Source organism: Silurus aristotelis, assembly GCF_946808225.1.
Source record: "Silurus aristotelis genome assembly, chromosome: 9".
Classification (NCBI taxonomy): domain Eukaryota; kingdom Metazoa; phylum Chordata; class Actinopteri; order Siluriformes; family Siluridae; genus Silurus; species Silurus aristotelis.
Window position 1 is genome coordinate 5,142,437 of NC_139582.1, and position 19,579 is coordinate 5,162,015.

Here is a 19,579-nt window from a genome sequence, read left to right on the forward strand (position 1 = left end):
AGCATTTCTCAAGGGCCCAAAAAGTGGCAGCTTGGTGATATCAGTGTTTGAATCCCAGACCTTCCGACCTTCAGTAACCCTATCAACTGAGCTATTACCTCTCTTATATGATTTCTCTCCTAAACTGTTACCAGAGAGTTGGAAACACCCTTGTATCTGATGTCTTTGGATGAAGAAGAACCTGGAGCTCAATGCTGTTAAAACAGTGGAGATGGTGATAGACTTTAAGAAGAACACAGCCCCACCATCCCCTGTGGACACTGCAGACTCCTTCCACTTTCTGGGAATCATCATATCTCAGGACCTCAAGTAGGAGCTGAGCATTATTTCTCTGATTAAAAACAGCACACCAGAGGTTGTACTTCCTGTGTCAGTCCCCAAAGTCAATAATGGAGTCTATACTCACCTCCTCATCACCCTCTGGTACACTGCTGCTACTGCTAAAGAAAAAGGTAGACTGACATTTTGCTGGGAAGGTGATTGGGTGCAATCTGCCACCTCTACAGGATCTGTATAATTTCGCGACCATGAAGTTGGCAGCTAGGATTTTGACTGACCCCTCTCACCCTGGACACAAACTTCTGGCAGAAGGTTACAGTCCATCAGGACCAAAACCTCACATCACAAAAACAACCCCTTTCCTTTAGCTTGAAGAGCACAAATCTCCACAAACACACTCCAAAAGCTAGTGGATCATCTTCACAGAAGCGTAAAACCCATTATAACAGCAAAAGAGGCCTAAATGTGGATTAAGATTCACATTCAAAAAGCATACAAATCTTATGGTTAGGTGTCCACAAACTTTTGTGCATACAGTATATGTATTTAAAAAAAGGAATATAAATTGTGAAAATATTGAATGACTAAGGGACATGGATTGTGTTTGTTTCTAGTTTCTATGTAATGGAAGGGAACAAAACAGAATTATACACATGATCAAGATGAACAAAAGAAACAACATTGGAAGACAAAATGGGGACCAAAATGCAGTGAACCGTGAGCTTAGATACAAGTGGTAATTAAACATAAATTAGAGAATAGTGCAGTCATGTGACATGAAATTTAGTTCCCTTTTAGGAACTCAAGCCACGTCGGAACGCTTTAGGAACGTGACTGCGTTGTCCATGCTCTGAGTAATGAGTCAAATCAGTCAAAATTGAAGATAGGCTGTCACCGGAGGGGTGACGTCACAACCAGGGAGTATAAAGCGCACCTGGAGAGAAGACTGCTTCAGCTTCTGTTGTGTTCATGAAGCACTCTGTGTGAAATTTAATGTTTGTCTGTCTGTTTCTCAAAAAAAAAAAGCATTTAAGAATTGTGTGCTTCTCCCTGTCCTCGCTTCATTTCGAAAGGGATACACACAGCTTGTGTATGGCTTCTTTGAGAGTGGAGCATGCAATTTTGGCTCTCGAGAGATTGCTAACACTGCGCCCGCATGCCTATGCGGCTGCTCCGCTCCCAGCGGGTGCTCTTTGAGGAGAACGCCCCCACTCCTGGCGGTTCCGCTCCCGCTCTTGCTGAGGCACTCCGGTTCCTGGGGTTTGCTTGTAGATCCTGCACGCAAAGAGTCCATCCTCATGGCGGTCAGAAGGGTCAGAGAAGGACAGTCACTCACTGTGAAGCAGTTCCAGAGACTGCTTGGGCTTATGGCAGCAGTGTCCAGTGTCATTCCACTTGGCCTCCTGTACATGAGACCCCTTCAGTGGTGGCTTAGAGCCCGGGGTCAGGGATCCAAGCCCGGGAAGTAGCGCCTACACCCCCAGGTGGTGGAGCGTTTTTTGGAGATTTTGGCAAAAGCCCTATGGTTCTCCCTATATCCACGTGCCCCTTTGGAACTGGATGCTGTGGCACAACTGTGGCCGAGGCTGCGTCTTGACGCCTTCCCCCATTATGCTGTTTTTGGGAGTTTTGGAGAGAATTTGCTGGGATGGAGTCCGTCTCCTCCTGGTAGCTCTGTGGTGGTCTTTCCACCGAGGTGATAGAGACCTTTCTCCAATCCAGAGCTCCCTCCACGAGGAGGTTGTATGCCACGAGATGGCATCTGTTCACTGCATGGTGCTCTCGGCACCGATTCGACCCAGTCCACTGGCCGGTTGGTTTAGTGCTGGAGTTTCTGCAGGAGCAGTTTGCAAAAGGGGAAAAAAAGCAGTTTTTGGTGTATCACACCCCGTGTCCGGGCATTCACTGGGCAGAGACCCATTCCTAACGTGTTTTCTCCACTGCACCCTCCGGTGTGTCTCAGAGTGCCTGGTTTGGACCTGGTAGTGTTGAAGGCTCTATCTAAACTCCCCTTTGAGCCTTTGGCCGAGAGTTCAAGACCGTTTTCTTGCTGCCATCTGCACTCTGAGAAGAGTAGATGATTTACAGGCCCTCTTTGTGGCCCCTTCTTTTTCCTGAAGTTTACTAAGGTGCCCTCAGACTAAGGGCCCTAAGGTGCCCTCGGTTAACCCACGACCTAGCAGGCTCCAGGCATTCAACCCTCCTCCATTCCTGACCCCAGACCAGGAGAGGTTGAACCGGTCCGAGTGCTGGACTGTTACATCCATCGTACAAGTCCCTGGAAAAAGTCAGAACAACTTTTCATCTAGTCAGGGACACTAGTCAGGGACTGGTCGGTGTGGTGTTATTGGACTCTCGTTCTCAAAGTGTTCCGATGCAGCTCGAGTTCCTGAGAAGGAAACGTCTCTAGGTTACGTATGTAACCCTAGTTCCCTGAGGGAACAAGATGCTGCATTTCTAGTCACACCTCCGGCCTTCAGTGCTTCCTTAATGGTTACAGAAGCTGAAGCAGTCTTCTCTTCAGGTGCGCTTTATACTCCCTGGTCGTGACGTCACCCCGATGGTGACAGCCTGGCTTCAATTTGTACTGATTAGACTCATTTACTCAGAGCATGGACAACGCAGTCACGTTCCCAAAGCGTTCCGACGCAGCTTCTCATTCTCTCAGGGAACTAGGGTTACATACGTAACCTGGAGACGTTTTGTAGGTTCAACTGAGAATGACCTTGTCAGTAGAAAATGGTTATTAATTTTCTCTTCTTTCTTTTTCTTTCTTTCTTTCTTTCTTTCTTTTTTCTACTTGATGATTTTTTTTTTCCTTTTTAATCTGTTATTTTGTGGGTTTTTTTGGATTTTATTTATTTTTATAGAGTACATTTTAGTATTCATTTTCTTTCTTTTCTTTCTTTCTTTCTTTCTTTCTTTCTTTCTTGCTTTCTTGCTTTCTTGCATTCTTTCTTTCACAATCTATATCATTATTTTCCCTTTTTCTCTTTGCCCCCTCTTTATACAGTATATGCATCCAAAAAAAAATGCTGCGTTGGTTTTATTCAGAAGCAGGAAGGCATCAAGTCATGTGTGAAGTAAATGTATGTACTGAATACTGGTATTCAGCTGAATGTAAGGCAGCATAAACATACAGGACATTTCACTGGCCTATATACAGTATAACCCATAATTCTGTTGGTGAACCAGCTTGTGAAAAATCTGTCAACAACAGGGGAACAGTTTATAGTCACTAAGGAACCATTTAAAGTCCACTGTAAATCGCACTTTTCCAAATCCCAAAGATGTTTTACTGGATTCAGATCCAGTGACTGTGTAGGCCATGGAAGAACATCAGATTCATTGAGATTTTCATGAATCCTGATGAGAAATTTTGCTTTCTGGCATCAGGAAGGTATTAGTTCAATGGTTGGATTTCAGTTTAAATCCCAGCACCACCAAGCTGCCGGTGCTGGGCCCATAGGCAAGGCCCTTTAATGAGATGAGAGACTGCACTTTCCATGCTTGGCTGATACAATTGCAACCCAGTGTGCCCTTCTGCTTTTTCTGCCCATCCACCTCAAGGTTTGACATGTTCATTCCTGAGATACATTGCTGTTTACCAGTCATACTGATTAGATAGAATCCTGGTGGGTTTTTTCCCCTTGTGCATTTTGTTCAGGTGTCATATTCATGTGTGGTGTAATTTGGCTCAATTGCAATGAGAAATTCATTCACCCTGAATAAACAGGAAGTGAAGTAAACCTGCCATATATTTTGAGTTGCAGCATTTTTCAAAGTGTGAGCTGCTAAACAGAGACACAAGTCATGAACTGAGCTAGCGGAGTGTAGAGCTACAGAAATGCAAAGTGTTCTGGACAGTTTAGCAATTTCCCCTATAAAGTATCTATCTATTTATATGTACTAAAAAAGACAAGACAAACACTGGGTACAATGCACAATACAGTATGGTTTAATTATTTACAGAATCATTTAACCATTCCTGAATCTTTGTTACTCAAGCTCGAGTGATCAATGCACACTACCCACAGCTAAAAAAATTGAATTATTATTTTTTTTTTTAATACATTTTCAGCCTTACACTCGCTATACTTACTGTTTTTCTATGATTTAATTATGTGCTCTGTGTGCATCCGTACCAAATCAAATAGCAAACCTACAAAAGGTATACATTTTCACTCTGGATTCAGAGTCGGTATACAGACTAACAGGTGTGGAGCGGCCTGAAATACACAGCTTGAAGCAGTCTAATGGTAAAAATTCCCTCAGAGAGAAAATAATGATGATTGAGAGATATAGTGAATAATAAAAAAAAGTTTTTTATGACATGCAGTAGGTAAAAAGTCATGTTAATAAGTACTGAAAAAGATCAATTTTAAGGAAATGTATGTAAGGAAGTTTGAGACTGGTGGCCAACATTGAATAAAACCACAAACACAGCAATGTTAGGAAAAAATTTATACATATTTGGTAACTATAAACTGCTCCTTTTGCTTTCTGACCTTTTTTTTTTATAAGGGTGTCTTGTACTTTATGTTGCCTCATAGTCAGCTGCATTTATTTCGAATTAGATTTTCTCCTGCCTCTGAATAAAGCCAAGGCAAAGTGAGGTGTAGGTGATAGCCCAGTGGTTAAAATGTGCGACATCTGATTAAAAGGTCATGAGCTCAAAATCCCAGCACTCCCAAGTTGCCAACGCTGGGCCCCCGAGCAAGCCCCTTAACCCTCAAATTAGATAATTGTAAGTTGCTCTGGATATGGGCGTCTGCCAAATATTGTAAATGTAAGGCAGTATTTATTTTGGACATTTTAGATTTAGATGAATAAAAAAACAAAACAAAAAAAACAATATACGAGGGGCGTTTAAATCAAACCAGGAATTGTAATGTTACAGGTCTAAAAATGGATGTTAGCATGGCAGCACTACATGAGGTAGTAAGTGGCTAGCGTGTCCTGTTGCTGAAAGGCGTCGCACACGTCGCCGGCCGGTCCAAAAACTATTAATCAAGATGGCAGTCAACAGTGTTAGTGCGTGCATGGAACATTGTGTGGTGAAGTTTCTTGCAAAAAAAGCGTAAAACCTAAAGATATCTACAAAAGATATCTACAAAGCAAAGTACCGTGACGAGACACTTAGCTGCAGTCGGGCATTTGAATGGTGTAAACGTTTCAATCGTCCGTCGGTGATGATCCCAGTCATGGTTGAGGATTACTGAAAAATCTTTCTATGCCGAATTTTTCTAGGCATTAGTTCAACTCTGGGATAAGTGTATAAATGTAGCAAGGGAGTATGTCCAAAAATAAATGCAGTTTCCACTCCTTGAAAAACATTTTTATTTTTTATTTTATAAATTCAAATGTCCTGAGACTTGAACACCTCTTATGCAATAGATATTAAGAAATATGATAATGATATAAAAAAAAAAAAAAACAGATAATAAACAAGACTTTAACATCTTGAATTCTACTTTGACTTGACACCTTTCTGCCTCAAAAAAAAAATGTTGATGCAAAAAGTGACAATAAAAACAAACAAAACACAATCATAAATATGAACAAGTTCAACCAAGCCAGAGCAATAAAGAAAACATTGGAAAACAAAACAAGATACAATGGATGCGGTGAACCACATGTGGCTGCTGGGAAATGTAGTTCTGTGGCATAAACCTGGGTTAGTAGAAAAGGGTTATCAATCCTTCTCTTTCTCACAAACACACAATTGATATTATTATTTCCCTTTATTTCTCTTTAGTCCTCTCTTTATAGGTGCATCCAGAATAAAAAAAATTTGCCTTGATTTTATTAAGGAAGGCAGAAAGGCATTGAGGCATGATTGAAGGAAATGTATCCCTTGAATGCTCTTATTCAAGCAAATGTAAGGCAGCATAACCATACAGAATGCCTTACTGGTCTAAATTCGTTTTTTTACAATACTATAGATCTCATAATTCTGTTGGTTAACCAGCTTGTAAAAAAACATTAAAAATTGCCTGGCAACAAGCAAGAGAAAATTTTTTAGTCAAGGAATATATATATATTGTTATTATTATTATATTATTATAAATTGTTTTTAATGAAATTGGTGTTGTTCAGCTCAGCCTTTACAGTCATCTGTATCAGTAAATCTGATTTAGTCCAAAACCTCAAAAATGTGGTAGAAAGGAGATTCCCTGCAAAAATAATTAAAATAATTAATAATCGCCAGGAATGGCGTGAAGCGATCACGTCGAAATGAATCACAACCTCAAAAGGAGTACCTTCCCCACTATTGGTTTCCTGTTTCTAATGAAGTGCTTTTGCTTAGAAAACACATCTCCTTATTAGATACTGAAGGAAGCAAGGGATTTATTGCTTCATCTCTTTTTATTTCTGTCTTTTTCAAACCCTTCTCCTTCTTTTCTCTCCTTTTACCCCTTCATTTCCTTCACACCCTTCTTCTGTATCCTCAGCTCTCTGTTTATCTCTTATACAGCTATCTTACACACACATTCTCCCTGGCATGGTGTCCACCATGTGCATTATTGGGCTGGGACTTGTCCTCATCTCCAGCTGTGCACAGTTTGTTGTTTTTATTTCTTTCATTTTGTCCATATTTTTTATCTTTATCCAATTCTATATCCATTCCTCTGCTAGTGTTTTTTCCCTCTGCTGATTCTATGAGTGACATTAAGGCAGCTTGTATTGTACATGAAACGTGTTGGATTTTTTGTTGTTGTTGGTGTTTGTGTTTTTTTTTTTCTTTTTCTCTAAATACCCGCTGCTAACATTTACGCAGTGTTTGAGTAGCGGTAATTGGCGAGACTAAAAGATTATTAGTTCCCCGTGTGTGTTGCAGCACAGCCCATCTGTTTGTCTTGGAGAACGCTGTCACCACAGCGGTGTAACGTTGGTGTTGAGTGGTGTGTTTGTCTTTAATCACAGAGGCATTAATATGCCGTTGACAGACAGACACTTAAAATACATGCTATTCCGAAGCTCACATGATTAGTGTGATTTTATTTTTTTTCTGACTTTTTTCAATTTTTTTTTACCCAACGCCTATATATTTCAATTGGTAAGCAGTGCTTTCTCTGTGTAGCTTTGGTCTTTCTACTCCTTCTCTCTCTCTCTCTGACTAATTTTCATCTGCATTGATTTATTTAAAGCATGTATTATAATAGTCTTGCCAGCAATCTGTGCGTTATCATATATTGTCTCCTGTGGCAGGCTAATGTGACTCATGTGAAGCCTCACGGTTTGGCGTCCCGTGTATTTTATTAAGCTTCGATCCTGAAAACGATGCCGCGCTCATCTCCCGTGCAGAGCTAGGTTTCTCCCCCGCTGCTCTCCTGTCAATTACCCCAGCAACAGTGTTAATTGATGTGATGCGATGCTGCCTATTTAGCATTTGCCTGTTTTTTTTTTTATTTTATTTATTTTATTTTATTATTTTTTTACGATTGGATTATCAACAGCAAAAGCTCAGCAGGAATTTCCAGCAAAGACGGCCTTACATTATCATCTCCGCATCAAGATGAGAGGAAGCGACAAGCAAAACATTCTACTGTGTTCCGAAAACGATGTGTATAATTAAACGGTTTTTCGGAGTCAGCCTCCAGTCTGGGGAACAAATTGCCGCATGGTTGTGCATGCAAGCCAAAGAAAGTCTCATTTGTTGTTGTTAATTGAGGTTTGTTTGTGAATTGTGTGATTAGACAGGGGGAAAAAAATGATACAGAATGACTATTGGAGAGTCTTTCAATCCTTTCAGATAACAAGCAGCAAAAGATGCAGAAGAGAAAAAAAAAAAAAAAACAATGCAGATGTAGGATTTCAATAACCTGTCCAGATCTGAGGTTCTCAACCCTTTCTTGTTTTCCCCATATCAAATTATATGCATGGCATTGAATTTCAATGAGCTTCAACACTGATGTATAACCCAGTGCTTTATAACCGATGCTCCTCAGTACACAGAAGCTACAGGGGTAATAGAGGAGTTTATGGGGTGCATTCAAAGGCATGCTGGGTCTCAGTGGAAACGTCCAAAATCAGCTCTGCACCACCCAAGGCAAAAAAGCAAGCGTACACCACTATATCTTTAATTGACAGGAAGATTGTGGATCTTTTGATTGAATCGCTAAGTCTCCTAAGGATTGAATATGTCCGCTAAGGGCTACGTATACCCCTATATCAATAACAGAATGAATAGTTTATTGGCAGACCTTGAAGTTAAAGCTCGCTTTAGATAAACTTCACCCTGGCAAATGCTTGTCAGTGCAAGCGAATAAGGGGGGTGGGTGGTTGGTGGGTGGTGGTTTGGGGGGGTGAATGGGAAAAAACCTCAGTGCCTTCCAGCTTGGCTGTTTTGTTTGGCTCCGGTGCTCATGTCATGACAAAAGAGGTAGCATTTTAAATGCAGGAGAGTAAATTATGCACTCTGGGACTTGTGTGGAAAGCTTCAGAAAATGAAACGAATGGTTAGTTGTACGAAAGGAAAGCCGAGTACTTGTAAGCATTCACACACAATCAGGTAGATTTCTCCTGTTAGCCTATTACACTTGATAAAGGCCTTCAAAGTCTAAAACTGTTGCTGGTGTATTTTTGAAATCAATGACTTTTTACGGCAATCGGCAGACGCACAAATCCGCATCGACTACCAATTATTTCTTTTATATGCAGTAACTGCGCAGTTGAGAGTCAAGGGCCTTGCTCAAGGGCCCAGCTTGGTGGTGCCGCGATTTGAACTCCGATCAAAAGTCTTAACGTCTTAACTTCTGTTACCTCTTCCCCTGCATTTGTTCTTATTCAGTCACTTATTCTTAACCGAGACAAAAACGGTATTTACAATAATTTTATTTGGCAGAGTGCCTTCCCCAGAGCAACCTACAGTGATCTCATTTATACAGCGTAAAAGTTGAAGGCTTTGTTTGAGGGTCTAGCAGTGGCAGCTTGGTGGTGCTGTGATTCAAACCCACAACCTCCTGATCAGCATTTTAATCCCTGAAATTCCATTTCCCACATTATATTACTAATGGTCATAGTTTCAAGCAACAGCATCAACAAACTGGGCTCTGACGCTAACCTCGTAACAAGCTATATAACAATAGAAGAAGCTTCGAGGCAATGCCCAGGGTTAAAAGGGCTATACAAATAAAAAGAAATTGAACTTAACCATTGTCTTAAAGCAGCTTTACAAAGATGAAGCAGTAATAAAAAGTTTCTAAGATATACATCTGTTTCTTATAATTGTAAGTTTATCCTCAACGAGTGAGCCATTGGTGACTGTGGCGAGGAAAAAGTCCCTGAGATGACATGCATGAGGAAGAAACCTTGAGAGGAACCGGACTCTAAAACGAAACCCATCCTGCCATTGGTGGCACCAAATGTCCATTCATTACAGTTCCATCATTGTTAAGGGGTGCAGTAACAGGTGCTTAAACTGTTCATTTAACCTGTGGTCTTGAGCCAGATAAATAGATAGATAGATAGATAGATAGATAGATAGATAGATAGATAGATAGATAGATAGATAGATAGATAGATAGATAGATAGATAGATAGATAGATAGATAGATAGATAGATAGATAGATAGACATACATATATATACACTATATATATATATATATAGATATATATAGATATATAGTGAGGAAAATAAGTATTTGAACACCTGCTTTTTTGCAAGTTCTCCCACTTAGAAATCATGCAGGGGTCTGAAATTGTCATCGTAGGTGCAAGTCCACTGTGAGAGACATAATCTAAAAAAAAAAATCCAGAAATCACAATATATGATTTTTAAACTATTTATTTGTATGATACAGCTGCAAATAAGTATTTGAACACCTGTCTATCAGCTAGAATTCTGACCCTCAAAGACCTGTTAGTCTGCCTTTAAAATGTCCACCTCCACTACATTTATTATCCTAAATTAGATGCACCTGTTTGAGGTCGTTAGCTGCATAAAGACACCTGTCCACCCCATACAATCAGTAAGAATCCAACTACTAACATGGCCAAGACCAAAGAGCTGTCCAAAGACACTAGAGACAAAATTGTACACCTCCACAAGGCTGGAAAGGGCTACGGGGAAATCGCCAAGCAGCTTGGTGAAAAAAGGTCCACTGTTGGAGCAATCATTAGAAAATGGAAGAAGCTAAACATGACTGTCAATCTCCCTCTGACTGGGGCTCCATGCAAGATCTCACCTCGTGGGGTCTCAATGATCCTAAGGAAGGTGAGTAATCAGCCCAGAACTACACGGGAGGAGCTGGTCAATGACCTGAAAAGAGCTGGGACCACCGTTTCCAAGGTTACTGTTGGTAATACACTAAGACATCATGGTTTGAAATCATGCATGGCACGGAAGGTTCCTCTGCTTAAACCAACACATGTCCAGGCACGTCTTAAGTTTGCCAATGACCATTTGAATGATCCAGAGGAGTCATGGGAGAAAGTCATGTGGTCAGATGAGACCAAAATAGAACTTTTGGGTCATAATTCCACTAAACGTGTTTGAAGGAAGAAGAATGATGAGTACCATCCCAAGAACACCATCCCTACTGTGAAGCATGGGGGTGGTAGCATCATGCTTTGGGGGTGGTTTTCTGCACATGGGACAGGGCGACTGCACTGTCTTAAGGAGAGGATGACCGGGGCCATTTATTGCGAGATTTTGGGGAACAACCTCCTTCCCTCAGTTAGAGCATTGAAGATGGGTCGAGGCTGGGTCTTCCAACATGACAATGACCCGAAGCACACCAAGGAGTGGCTCTGTAAGAAGCATATCAAGGTTCTGGCATGGCCTAGCCAATCTCCAGACCTAAACCCAATAGAGAATCTTTGGAGGGAGCTCAAACTCCTTGTTTCTCAGCGACAGGCCAGAAACCTGACTGATCTAGAGAAGATCTGTGTGGAGGAGTGGGCCAAAATCCCTCCTGCAGTGTGTGCAAACCTGGTGAAAAACTACAGGAAACGTTTGAACTCTGTAATTGCAAACAAAGGCTACTGTACCAAATATTAACATTGACTTTCTCAGGTGTTCAAATACTTATTTGCAGCTGTATCAAACAAATAAATAGTTAAAAAAATCATACATTGTGATTTCTGGATTTTTTTTTTAGATTATGTCTCTCAGCGTGAACATTTTAAGACCAATTTTGAACAATTTTAGACCCCTCCATGATTTCTAAGTTGGAGAACTTGCAAAATAGCAGGGTGTTCATCTCTCATCTCATCTCATTTCATCTCATCTTCTCCCGCTTATCCGGGGCCGGGTCGCGGGGGCAGTAGTCTAAGCAGAGATGCCCAGACTTCCCTCTCCCTAGACACTTCTTCCAGCTCCTCCGGGGGGACACCGAGGCGTTCCCAGGCCAGCCGGGAGACATAGTCTCTCTTCTTTCCGGGAAGGCGTTCAGGAGTCATCCGGAACAGATGCCCGAGCCAACTCAGCTGACCCCTCTCGATGTGGAGGAGCAGCGGCTCTACTCTGAGCTCCTCTCGAGTGACCGAGCTTCTCACCCTATCTCTAAGGGATCGCCCAGCCACCCTGCGGAGAAAGCTCATTTCGGCCGCCTGTATCCGGGATCTTGTCCTTTCGGTCATGACCCAGAACTCATGACCATAGGTGAGAGTAGGAACGTAGATTGACGGGTAAATCGAGAGTTTCGCCTTGCGGCTCAGCTCTTTTTTCACCACGACAGACCGGTACATCGGCCGCATTACTGCAGAAGCTGCACCGATCCGTCTGTCAAACTCCCGTTCCATCCTTCCCTCACTCGTGAACAAAACCCCAAGATACTTATACTCCTCCACTTGAGGCAAGAACTCTCCACCAACCTGAAGTGGGCAAGCCACCCTTTTCCGACTGAGGACCATGGCCTCTGATTTGGGGTTGCTGATTCTCATCCCAGCCGCTTCACACTTGGCTGCAAACCGTCCCAGTGACTGCCGAAGGTCTTCGTTTGATAAAGCCAACACGACAACATCATCTGCAAAGAGCAGAGACGAAATCGCGTTGTCACCAAACCGGACACCCTGGCTGCGCATAGAAATTCTGTCCATAAAAATTATGAACAGAACCGGTGACAAAGGGCAGCCCTGCCGGAGTCCAACATGCACCGGGAACAAGTCTGACTTACTGCCGGCAATGCGAACCAAGCTCCTGCTTCGGTCGTACAGGGACCGGACAGCCCTTAGTAAAGGACCCCGGACCCCATACTCCCGGAGCACCCTCCAAAGGCTGCCGCCAGGGACACAGTCGAATGCCTTCTCCAAATCCACAAAACACATGTGGACTGGTTGGGCAAACTCCCATGAACCCTTCAGCACCCTGTAGAGGGTATAGAGCTGGTCCAGTGTTCCACGACCTGGATGAAAACCACACTGTTCCTCCTGAATCCGAGGTTCTACTATCGGCCGTATTCTCCTCTCCAGTACCCTGGCATAGACTTTCCCAGGGAGGCTGAGAAGCGTGATCCCCCTATAGTTAGAACACACCCTCCGGTCCCCCTTCTTAAAAAGAGGGACCACCACCCCGGCCTGCCATCCCAGAGGCACTGTCCCCGACCTCCACGCAATGCTGCAAATTGGCGTGTCAGCCAAGACAGCCCCACAACATCCAGAGACTTGAGGTACTCAGGGCGGATCTCATCCACCCCCGGTGCCTTGCCACCGAGGAGTTTCTTGACTACCTCGGTGACTTCAGCTTGGGTGATGGATGAGTCTACCTCTGAGCCCTCAGCCTCTGCTTCCTCAATGGAAGATGTGACGGCGGGATTGAGGAGATCCTCGAAGTATTCCTTCCACCGTCCAACGACCTCCCCAGATGAGGTCAACAGCTCCCCACCCCTACTGTAAACAGCGTTGGTAGGGCACTGCTCCCCTCTCCTGAGGCGCTGGACGGTTTGCCAGAATCTCTTCGAGGCCAGCCGATAGTCCTTCTCGATGGCCTTACCGAACTCCTCCCAGGCCCGAGTTTTTGCCTCCACAACCACCCGGGCTGCAGTTCGCTTGGCCTGCCGGTACCCGTCGGCTGCCTCAGAAGTCCCACAAGCCAACCAGGCCCGATAGGACTCCTTCTTCAGCTTGACAGCATCCCTTACTTCCGGCGTCCACCACCGGGTTCGGGAATTGCCGCCTCGACAGGCACCGGAGACCTTACAGCCACAGCTCCGAGCGGCCGCTTCGACAATGGAGGTGGAGAACATGGTCCACTCGGACTCAATATCTCCAACCCTCCTCGGGATCCGGTCGAAGCTCCGCCGGAGGTGGGAGTTGAAGATAACTCTGACAGGAGACTCGGCCAAACGTTCCCAGCAGACCCTCACAGTACGCTTGGTTCTGCCAAGTCTGTCCAGCTTCCTCCCCCGCCATCGGATCCAACTCACCACCAGGTGGTGATCAGTTGACAGCTTCGCCCCTCTCTTTACCCGAGTGTCCAAGACATACGGCCGCAGGTCAGATGAAACGACCACAAAGTCGATCATCGACCTACGGCATAGGGTGTCCTGGTGCCACGTGTACTGATGGACACCCTTATGCTTGAACATGGTGTTCGTTATGGACAAACTGTAACACGCACAGAAGTCCAATAACTGAACACCACTCGGGTTCAGATCAGGGGGGCCGTTCCTCCCAATCACGCCCCTCCAGGTGTCACTGTCGCTGCCCACGTGGGCATTGAAGTCTCCCAGTAGATTGACGGAGTCCCCAGTCAGAGCACTTTCCAGCGCCCCTCCCAGAGACCCCAAGAAGGCCGGGTACTCTGCACTGCCGTTTGGCCTGTAGGCACACACGACAGTAAGAGACCTGTCCCCAACCCGTAGGTGCAGGGAAACGACCCTCTCATTCACCAGGGTAAACTCCAACACATGGCGGCTGAGCTGGGGGCTATAAGCAAACCCACACCAGCCCGCCGCCTTTCGCCATGGGCAACTCCAGAGTGGTGAAGAGTCCATCCTCTCTCGAGGAGTGTGGTTCCAGACCCCAAGCCGTGCGTAGAGGTGATCCCGACTATCTCTAGTCGGAACCTTTTAATCTCACGCACAATCTCAGGCACCTTCCCCGCCAGCGAGGTGACATTCCATGTCCCAAGAGCTAGCTTCCGTGTCCAGGGATCGGGTTGTCGAGGCCCCCGCCTTCGACTGCCGCCCAATCCTCTTTGCACCGGCCCCTTACGGTCCCTCCTGCAGGTGGTGAGCCCACTGGAAGGCGGCCCCACGTCGCTCCTTCGGGCTGAGCCTGGCCGGACCCCGTGGGGGAAGGCCCGGCCACCAGGCGCTCGCATACGAGCCCCAACCCCGGGCCTGGCTCCAGGGTGAGGCCCCGGCTGCGCCATACCGGGCGACGTCAGGGTCCTTGATTTATTCTGTCTCATTAGGGGTTTTTTGAACCGCTCTTAGTCTGACCCGTCGCCTAGGACCTGTTTGCCTTGGGAGACCCTACCAGGGGCATATAGCCCCTGACAACATAGCTCCTAGGGTCATTCGGGTACTCAAACCCCTCCACCACGTTAAGGTGGCAGTTAAAGGAGAGCAGGGTGTTCAAATACTTATTTTCCTCACTGTATATACATGAATGTGAATAATAGATTGTTGATTACAGTCCAAATGTATCCTCAAAGTCCTTGATGCCATCCTATGTACCGTATATGTGATGGATAAAGGCTTCTTCTTCCAGCATGAGATAAACAAGAATGATAACAGTTTGGTAATACAAGACAGGATTGCATTTCTGAAATCTCCTGGAATTTTCTAAAACAATTTCCAAAAAAAAAAAACATTTGAACAAACAGGAATTGCCGAGTAAGACAATTATCCACTCTTTACAGCCACACTGAGCAGAAAAGCATCTCAAAAAGTGCAGTGACTCAGTGTTCAGTCAGATGAGCTACAGCAGGAAAAGAGCACATTGAGTTTCATTCTTGAGGGAAAAAAACAGAATCTAAATCTACCAGGAACACAGGCTGACAAAACAGTCTAATATTGAAGAAGCGTTTATTGTATTTTGAGATATGGTTTTAGACTCAAAATACAATAAACGCTTCTTCAATATTAGACTGTTTTGTCTAATAGTTTTGTCTAAAAACACAAGTTTTTAGGATCATATTGTCTTTAAATGTCATAGCATGAAATTTTCCTTACATTTAAACTAGGAGATCCAAACCTGTTTCAACATCACACTGCTTCTGTGCCTAAAACGAGCTCCATGAAGATATGCTTTACATGGTGCTTGACATAGTGTCCAGCTATAGGGCTCTGACCTCACCCCTATTGGGGTTGAATTTGAAGACTGACTGCACCCCAAGCCTCCTCACCAAACCTACATCAGTCTCTGGCTTTTACAAAAACACTTGATGCTGAAATCTATCAAAGAACACTGTGAAATCTAGTGGAACATCTTCCCATAAGTGTTGAGGTTATAAAAAAAATCTAATGATCAGATGTCCACAAACTTTCCTCCATATAGTTTATGTGGAGTCATTGAGATGCTATTGATTAAACAAAAAAAAAAAGTGTGTTAAACAAACCTTTTAGTAATATTTAATATTACATTTTTATTAGTCTTCTTTTACCATTTGCTTTTATGCATTTAAATGGTCCATTAAAGGCAATATGTTTAGATGATCATACTGTGAAAATTTAAAAGCATTACACACCTACTGTATTTCCACAGTGAGGTCCTTTTGCACTGTATAATCTTCCTGCATTGTCAATACTTGTAAATAATACAACATTAAAACACATTTCAAGAATCAAGTTTTATGATAGAAATTACAGTTCCTCAAAACATGCTTTGTTTTTAGTTTCGTGGTGAAAATCTTTTGAGGATGTCTATCATTTTCACAGGCCAGCTGAGGATAAATAATCATTTCAAAGATAAAAAAAAGACATATAAATGTAGAATATTCAGCAGATATACTGTTTTTGTGGCATGGGAAAGCAGCGCTAGACTAAACTGACAGTGTATTGAATTGCCCGGTCCCAGAGTTTCCAATTAAAGGGGTGGTATGTTTAATTCTGTCAGTGTGTGGCAGGGCTTTATCAGATCCCTTCTTTGCCTGATTATATCCAGTTCCCATGGCTTCCTGGCTCAATCCATGCTAAGCCTTTTCCTTCAACTGTCCTGTCTGTTTCTTTCTGTCTCTTTCATCACATCTTTCTCTGTTCATCACCAACCGAGATTTCTTATCACTACACCATCCTCTGACCTGAAGTGTTTATTTTTTATTTATTTTCCCCTGAAAATAACAGCAGTTAATATGCTTCTTGGTATCGCAGATATTTCAGGGCTTGTTAACGGTCTACTACAACCTCGGAGATGGAGATTTCAACCTGACTATGCTCTCTCATCGTCTGGATAACGGCGAGTGGCACGAAGTTCACCTTGAGCGCCACGATAATGAGATGACCCTGCGTGTAGATGGAGGCGGTGGGCGAAGGGAGGTCACAGGTTCACCTGGACGCAGCCGCGAGATCATCGTTGACCCCTCCTTGGTCATGCTTGGAAACTCGTTCCCCACTGGACACAACAAGAGCTTTCAAGGTAAAAAAATAATAATAATAAAAACCCTTGGTTAAGGTTTGGAATTCTGAGCATCTTTTGATGCCAAATTGCATTTTATTATGCAACATATACTGCACTGACACCTGACCATACAATCCAGATGTGCTTTTGGAACATCCCATTCCACATTTAGTTCCCATATGTTGTTATAATAACTTCCACTTTCTTAGAAAGATGTTCCACTAGATTTTTGGAATCTTATTGTGGAGAGCTATGCTTATTTATTAACAACACAAGGGTGTTAGAAAAGTCAGGTATTGATGTATTTGAGATGAGGAGGCATTCAAAAGAGTTGATGTCAGAGATCTATTGCAAGGCACTAATGATCTTCCACTCCAACCAATGTAAAACATAAAATAATGTAGTTGGAATTGGCGACCCCTAACGGGAGAAGCCGAAAAGAAACTTATAATGTAGTTGGAATTGTGCACAAGGGCATTATCATGCTGAACCAGGTTTGGGTTTGCTAGATCAATTGATGGGAAAATTTTATGCTTCTGCATTCAAAGACATCCTATACAATTGTTTGAATCCAACTTTGTAGTACCAGCTTGGGCAAGAACCAGCCAGCTGTCTCAAAATGTGTAAAAGTGAGAGCCAATCGTTCTTAAATCTAGTAGAAAGCCTTATATGAAGCCTGAAGGTTATTTAAACAGCAAAGTTCAGATTGAAATGTTCAAAAAACATCTATAAATGCAATAGTAATGTATCCACAAACATTTGGCCATACAGTGTAAGAATTATTATTAAACATGATCTACTCCAATGCTAATTAGATTTAGATTCATTACATAGATTTGTAATTTATTTTTTGCCTGGACATCTCTTCTCTAACTCTGCCAGCATGGTAGTCTTTAACCTGGAAAAAATTAAAATGTATCCAAAATTTAAATGTGTCCTGTAAAACAGTTTAATAGATAGAGTATTGTATATAAACACTTGTAAAAGCCTGGGTTTAGTTTTACTTAAATTCCAGAGCAGAGGAAAGGAAAACAGTCTGTTATACCATATATTGAAATTCTTACTCCTCCAGCAGCCCAGGATGTAAATTATACAGACAAAACTGAAAAAAGACACAAGACATAAATAAAATCTTGAAACTGTATAATAGTGAAAATAGAAGAAATGTGTGTGCATATATAAAATATACAGTGTACAATGGAAAAATCTAAGACATGCATGTGCAAAATCCTGCAAAGTTAGATTAATGTGTGTATGTGCAAAGTTTGCATAGGTAAAGTGTAGACTATGTTGTTGCACTGAGGTAAAGTGTAGACTATGTTGTTGCACTGAGGTAAAGTGTAGACTATGTTGTTGCACTGAGGTAAAGTGTAGACTATGTTGCACTGAGGTAAAATGTGGTTTATGTTGTTGCATTGAAGTAAAGTGTAGAGTATGTTGTTGCATTGAAGTAAAGTGTAGAGTATGTTGTTGCACTGAGGTAAAGTGTAGACTATGTTGTTGCACTGAGGTAAAGTGTGGTCTATGTTGCACTGAGATAAAGTGTAGTCTATGCTATTGCACTTTATGCTCACTTTTAAATGTATTAAATGCTTGCAAAAGTTTTTAATATAAGTATTTACTGCAAATGTTTAAAAAATATTAATAATAATGAATCCTAGGAACAAATCTATCATTGGATTGAAACACAATGCATATCAACATGAATCAGGTAAAGATTAAAGTCGGAGATGTATGTTTTAATCACTGGTTTATTGAACCAGGTTTAAAATTGAGCCTCAGAAACTGAACCAAAATGCAACAAATCCTTAGCAAATAGCTCCACAAATCCTCGATAAGCTTCCAACTTGGTTTAAGCAAATCCTTGATGGGGCAGCTCGTCTTTAGGGCTTTTAAAATGAGTCTGTTGCTTCTGTAACTAAAATTCCTCCAATTTACATTGTTAATATTACGTTTCAGAGTTTGGATATTTAAATATTATTATTATTATTATTATTATTATTATTATTATTATTATTATTATTATTTCTAAGCTACTAATACCTGATGTTGGTGCAGTTATTTCTAAAAGTTGGTGCAGTTATTTCTAGAAGTACCATAGTCACCAAAACATGCAATTGTAAAGCCATTCAGTTGTAAAGTCAGGTACTGATGTAGGTGAGGTGAGGAGGCCTGGGGTGCCATCACTGTTCCAATTCATCCCAAAAAGTTTGAATAAGGTTCAATAAGGTTGAACATAGGGCTTTAAAGCAGGTTATCCAAGATCTTCTACTCTAGCTTATGTAAACCATATCTTAATGGAACTGGCTCTGCGCGCATCGTTCTGCAATAACAGGTTTGTATCCCCTATTTCAAATAAAGGGAAATTTTATGCTACAGCTTCCGAACACAATATGATCCTATAAAAGTGTGTGTGGTAACAGTTTAGAGATGAATTGATTAATATTCGATTTTTGTCACACATTGTCTTAAAGCAGCTTCACAGAAATTAAGTGGTAATAAAAGATTGTATATAACATAAATTCTAATTACATATAACATCATCCAAATTACATATAATTCTTTAACTATATACACACACACATATGTATTTATATTGAATTTATAGGTGTGTTGTTGTTACTCTTTGTATTATTTATTTCTTATAAAATAGTTTAGCATAACTCCAATCAATAGAAAAAAAAACGTATTCTCCAAAGAATAAAGGTCATATTTTCTCGGAAATAAAGTTCGCACTAAATTGTGTAATTTTCAGAGTTCTGCTGAAGTAAAAAAAAAAAAAAAAAAAA

At 42.2% G+C, this 19,579-nt stretch overlaps 1 protein-coding gene across 1 annotated transcript in view; it reads left to right on the plus strand.

The window, feature by feature from the left end:
• LOC310730735 (neural-cadherin) overlaps positions 1 to 19,579 on the plus strand; it is a 314,803-nt gene that overhangs the window by 265,687 nt on the left and 29,537 nt on the right. Inside the window, exon 29 of the mRNA XM_083549799.1 lies at positions 16,544 to 16,808. Within this exon, the coding sequence (XP_083405925.1) occupies positions 16,544 to 16,808 (265 nt within the window). The remainder of the gene's footprint in view (positions 1 to 16,543; positions 16,809 to 19,579) is intronic.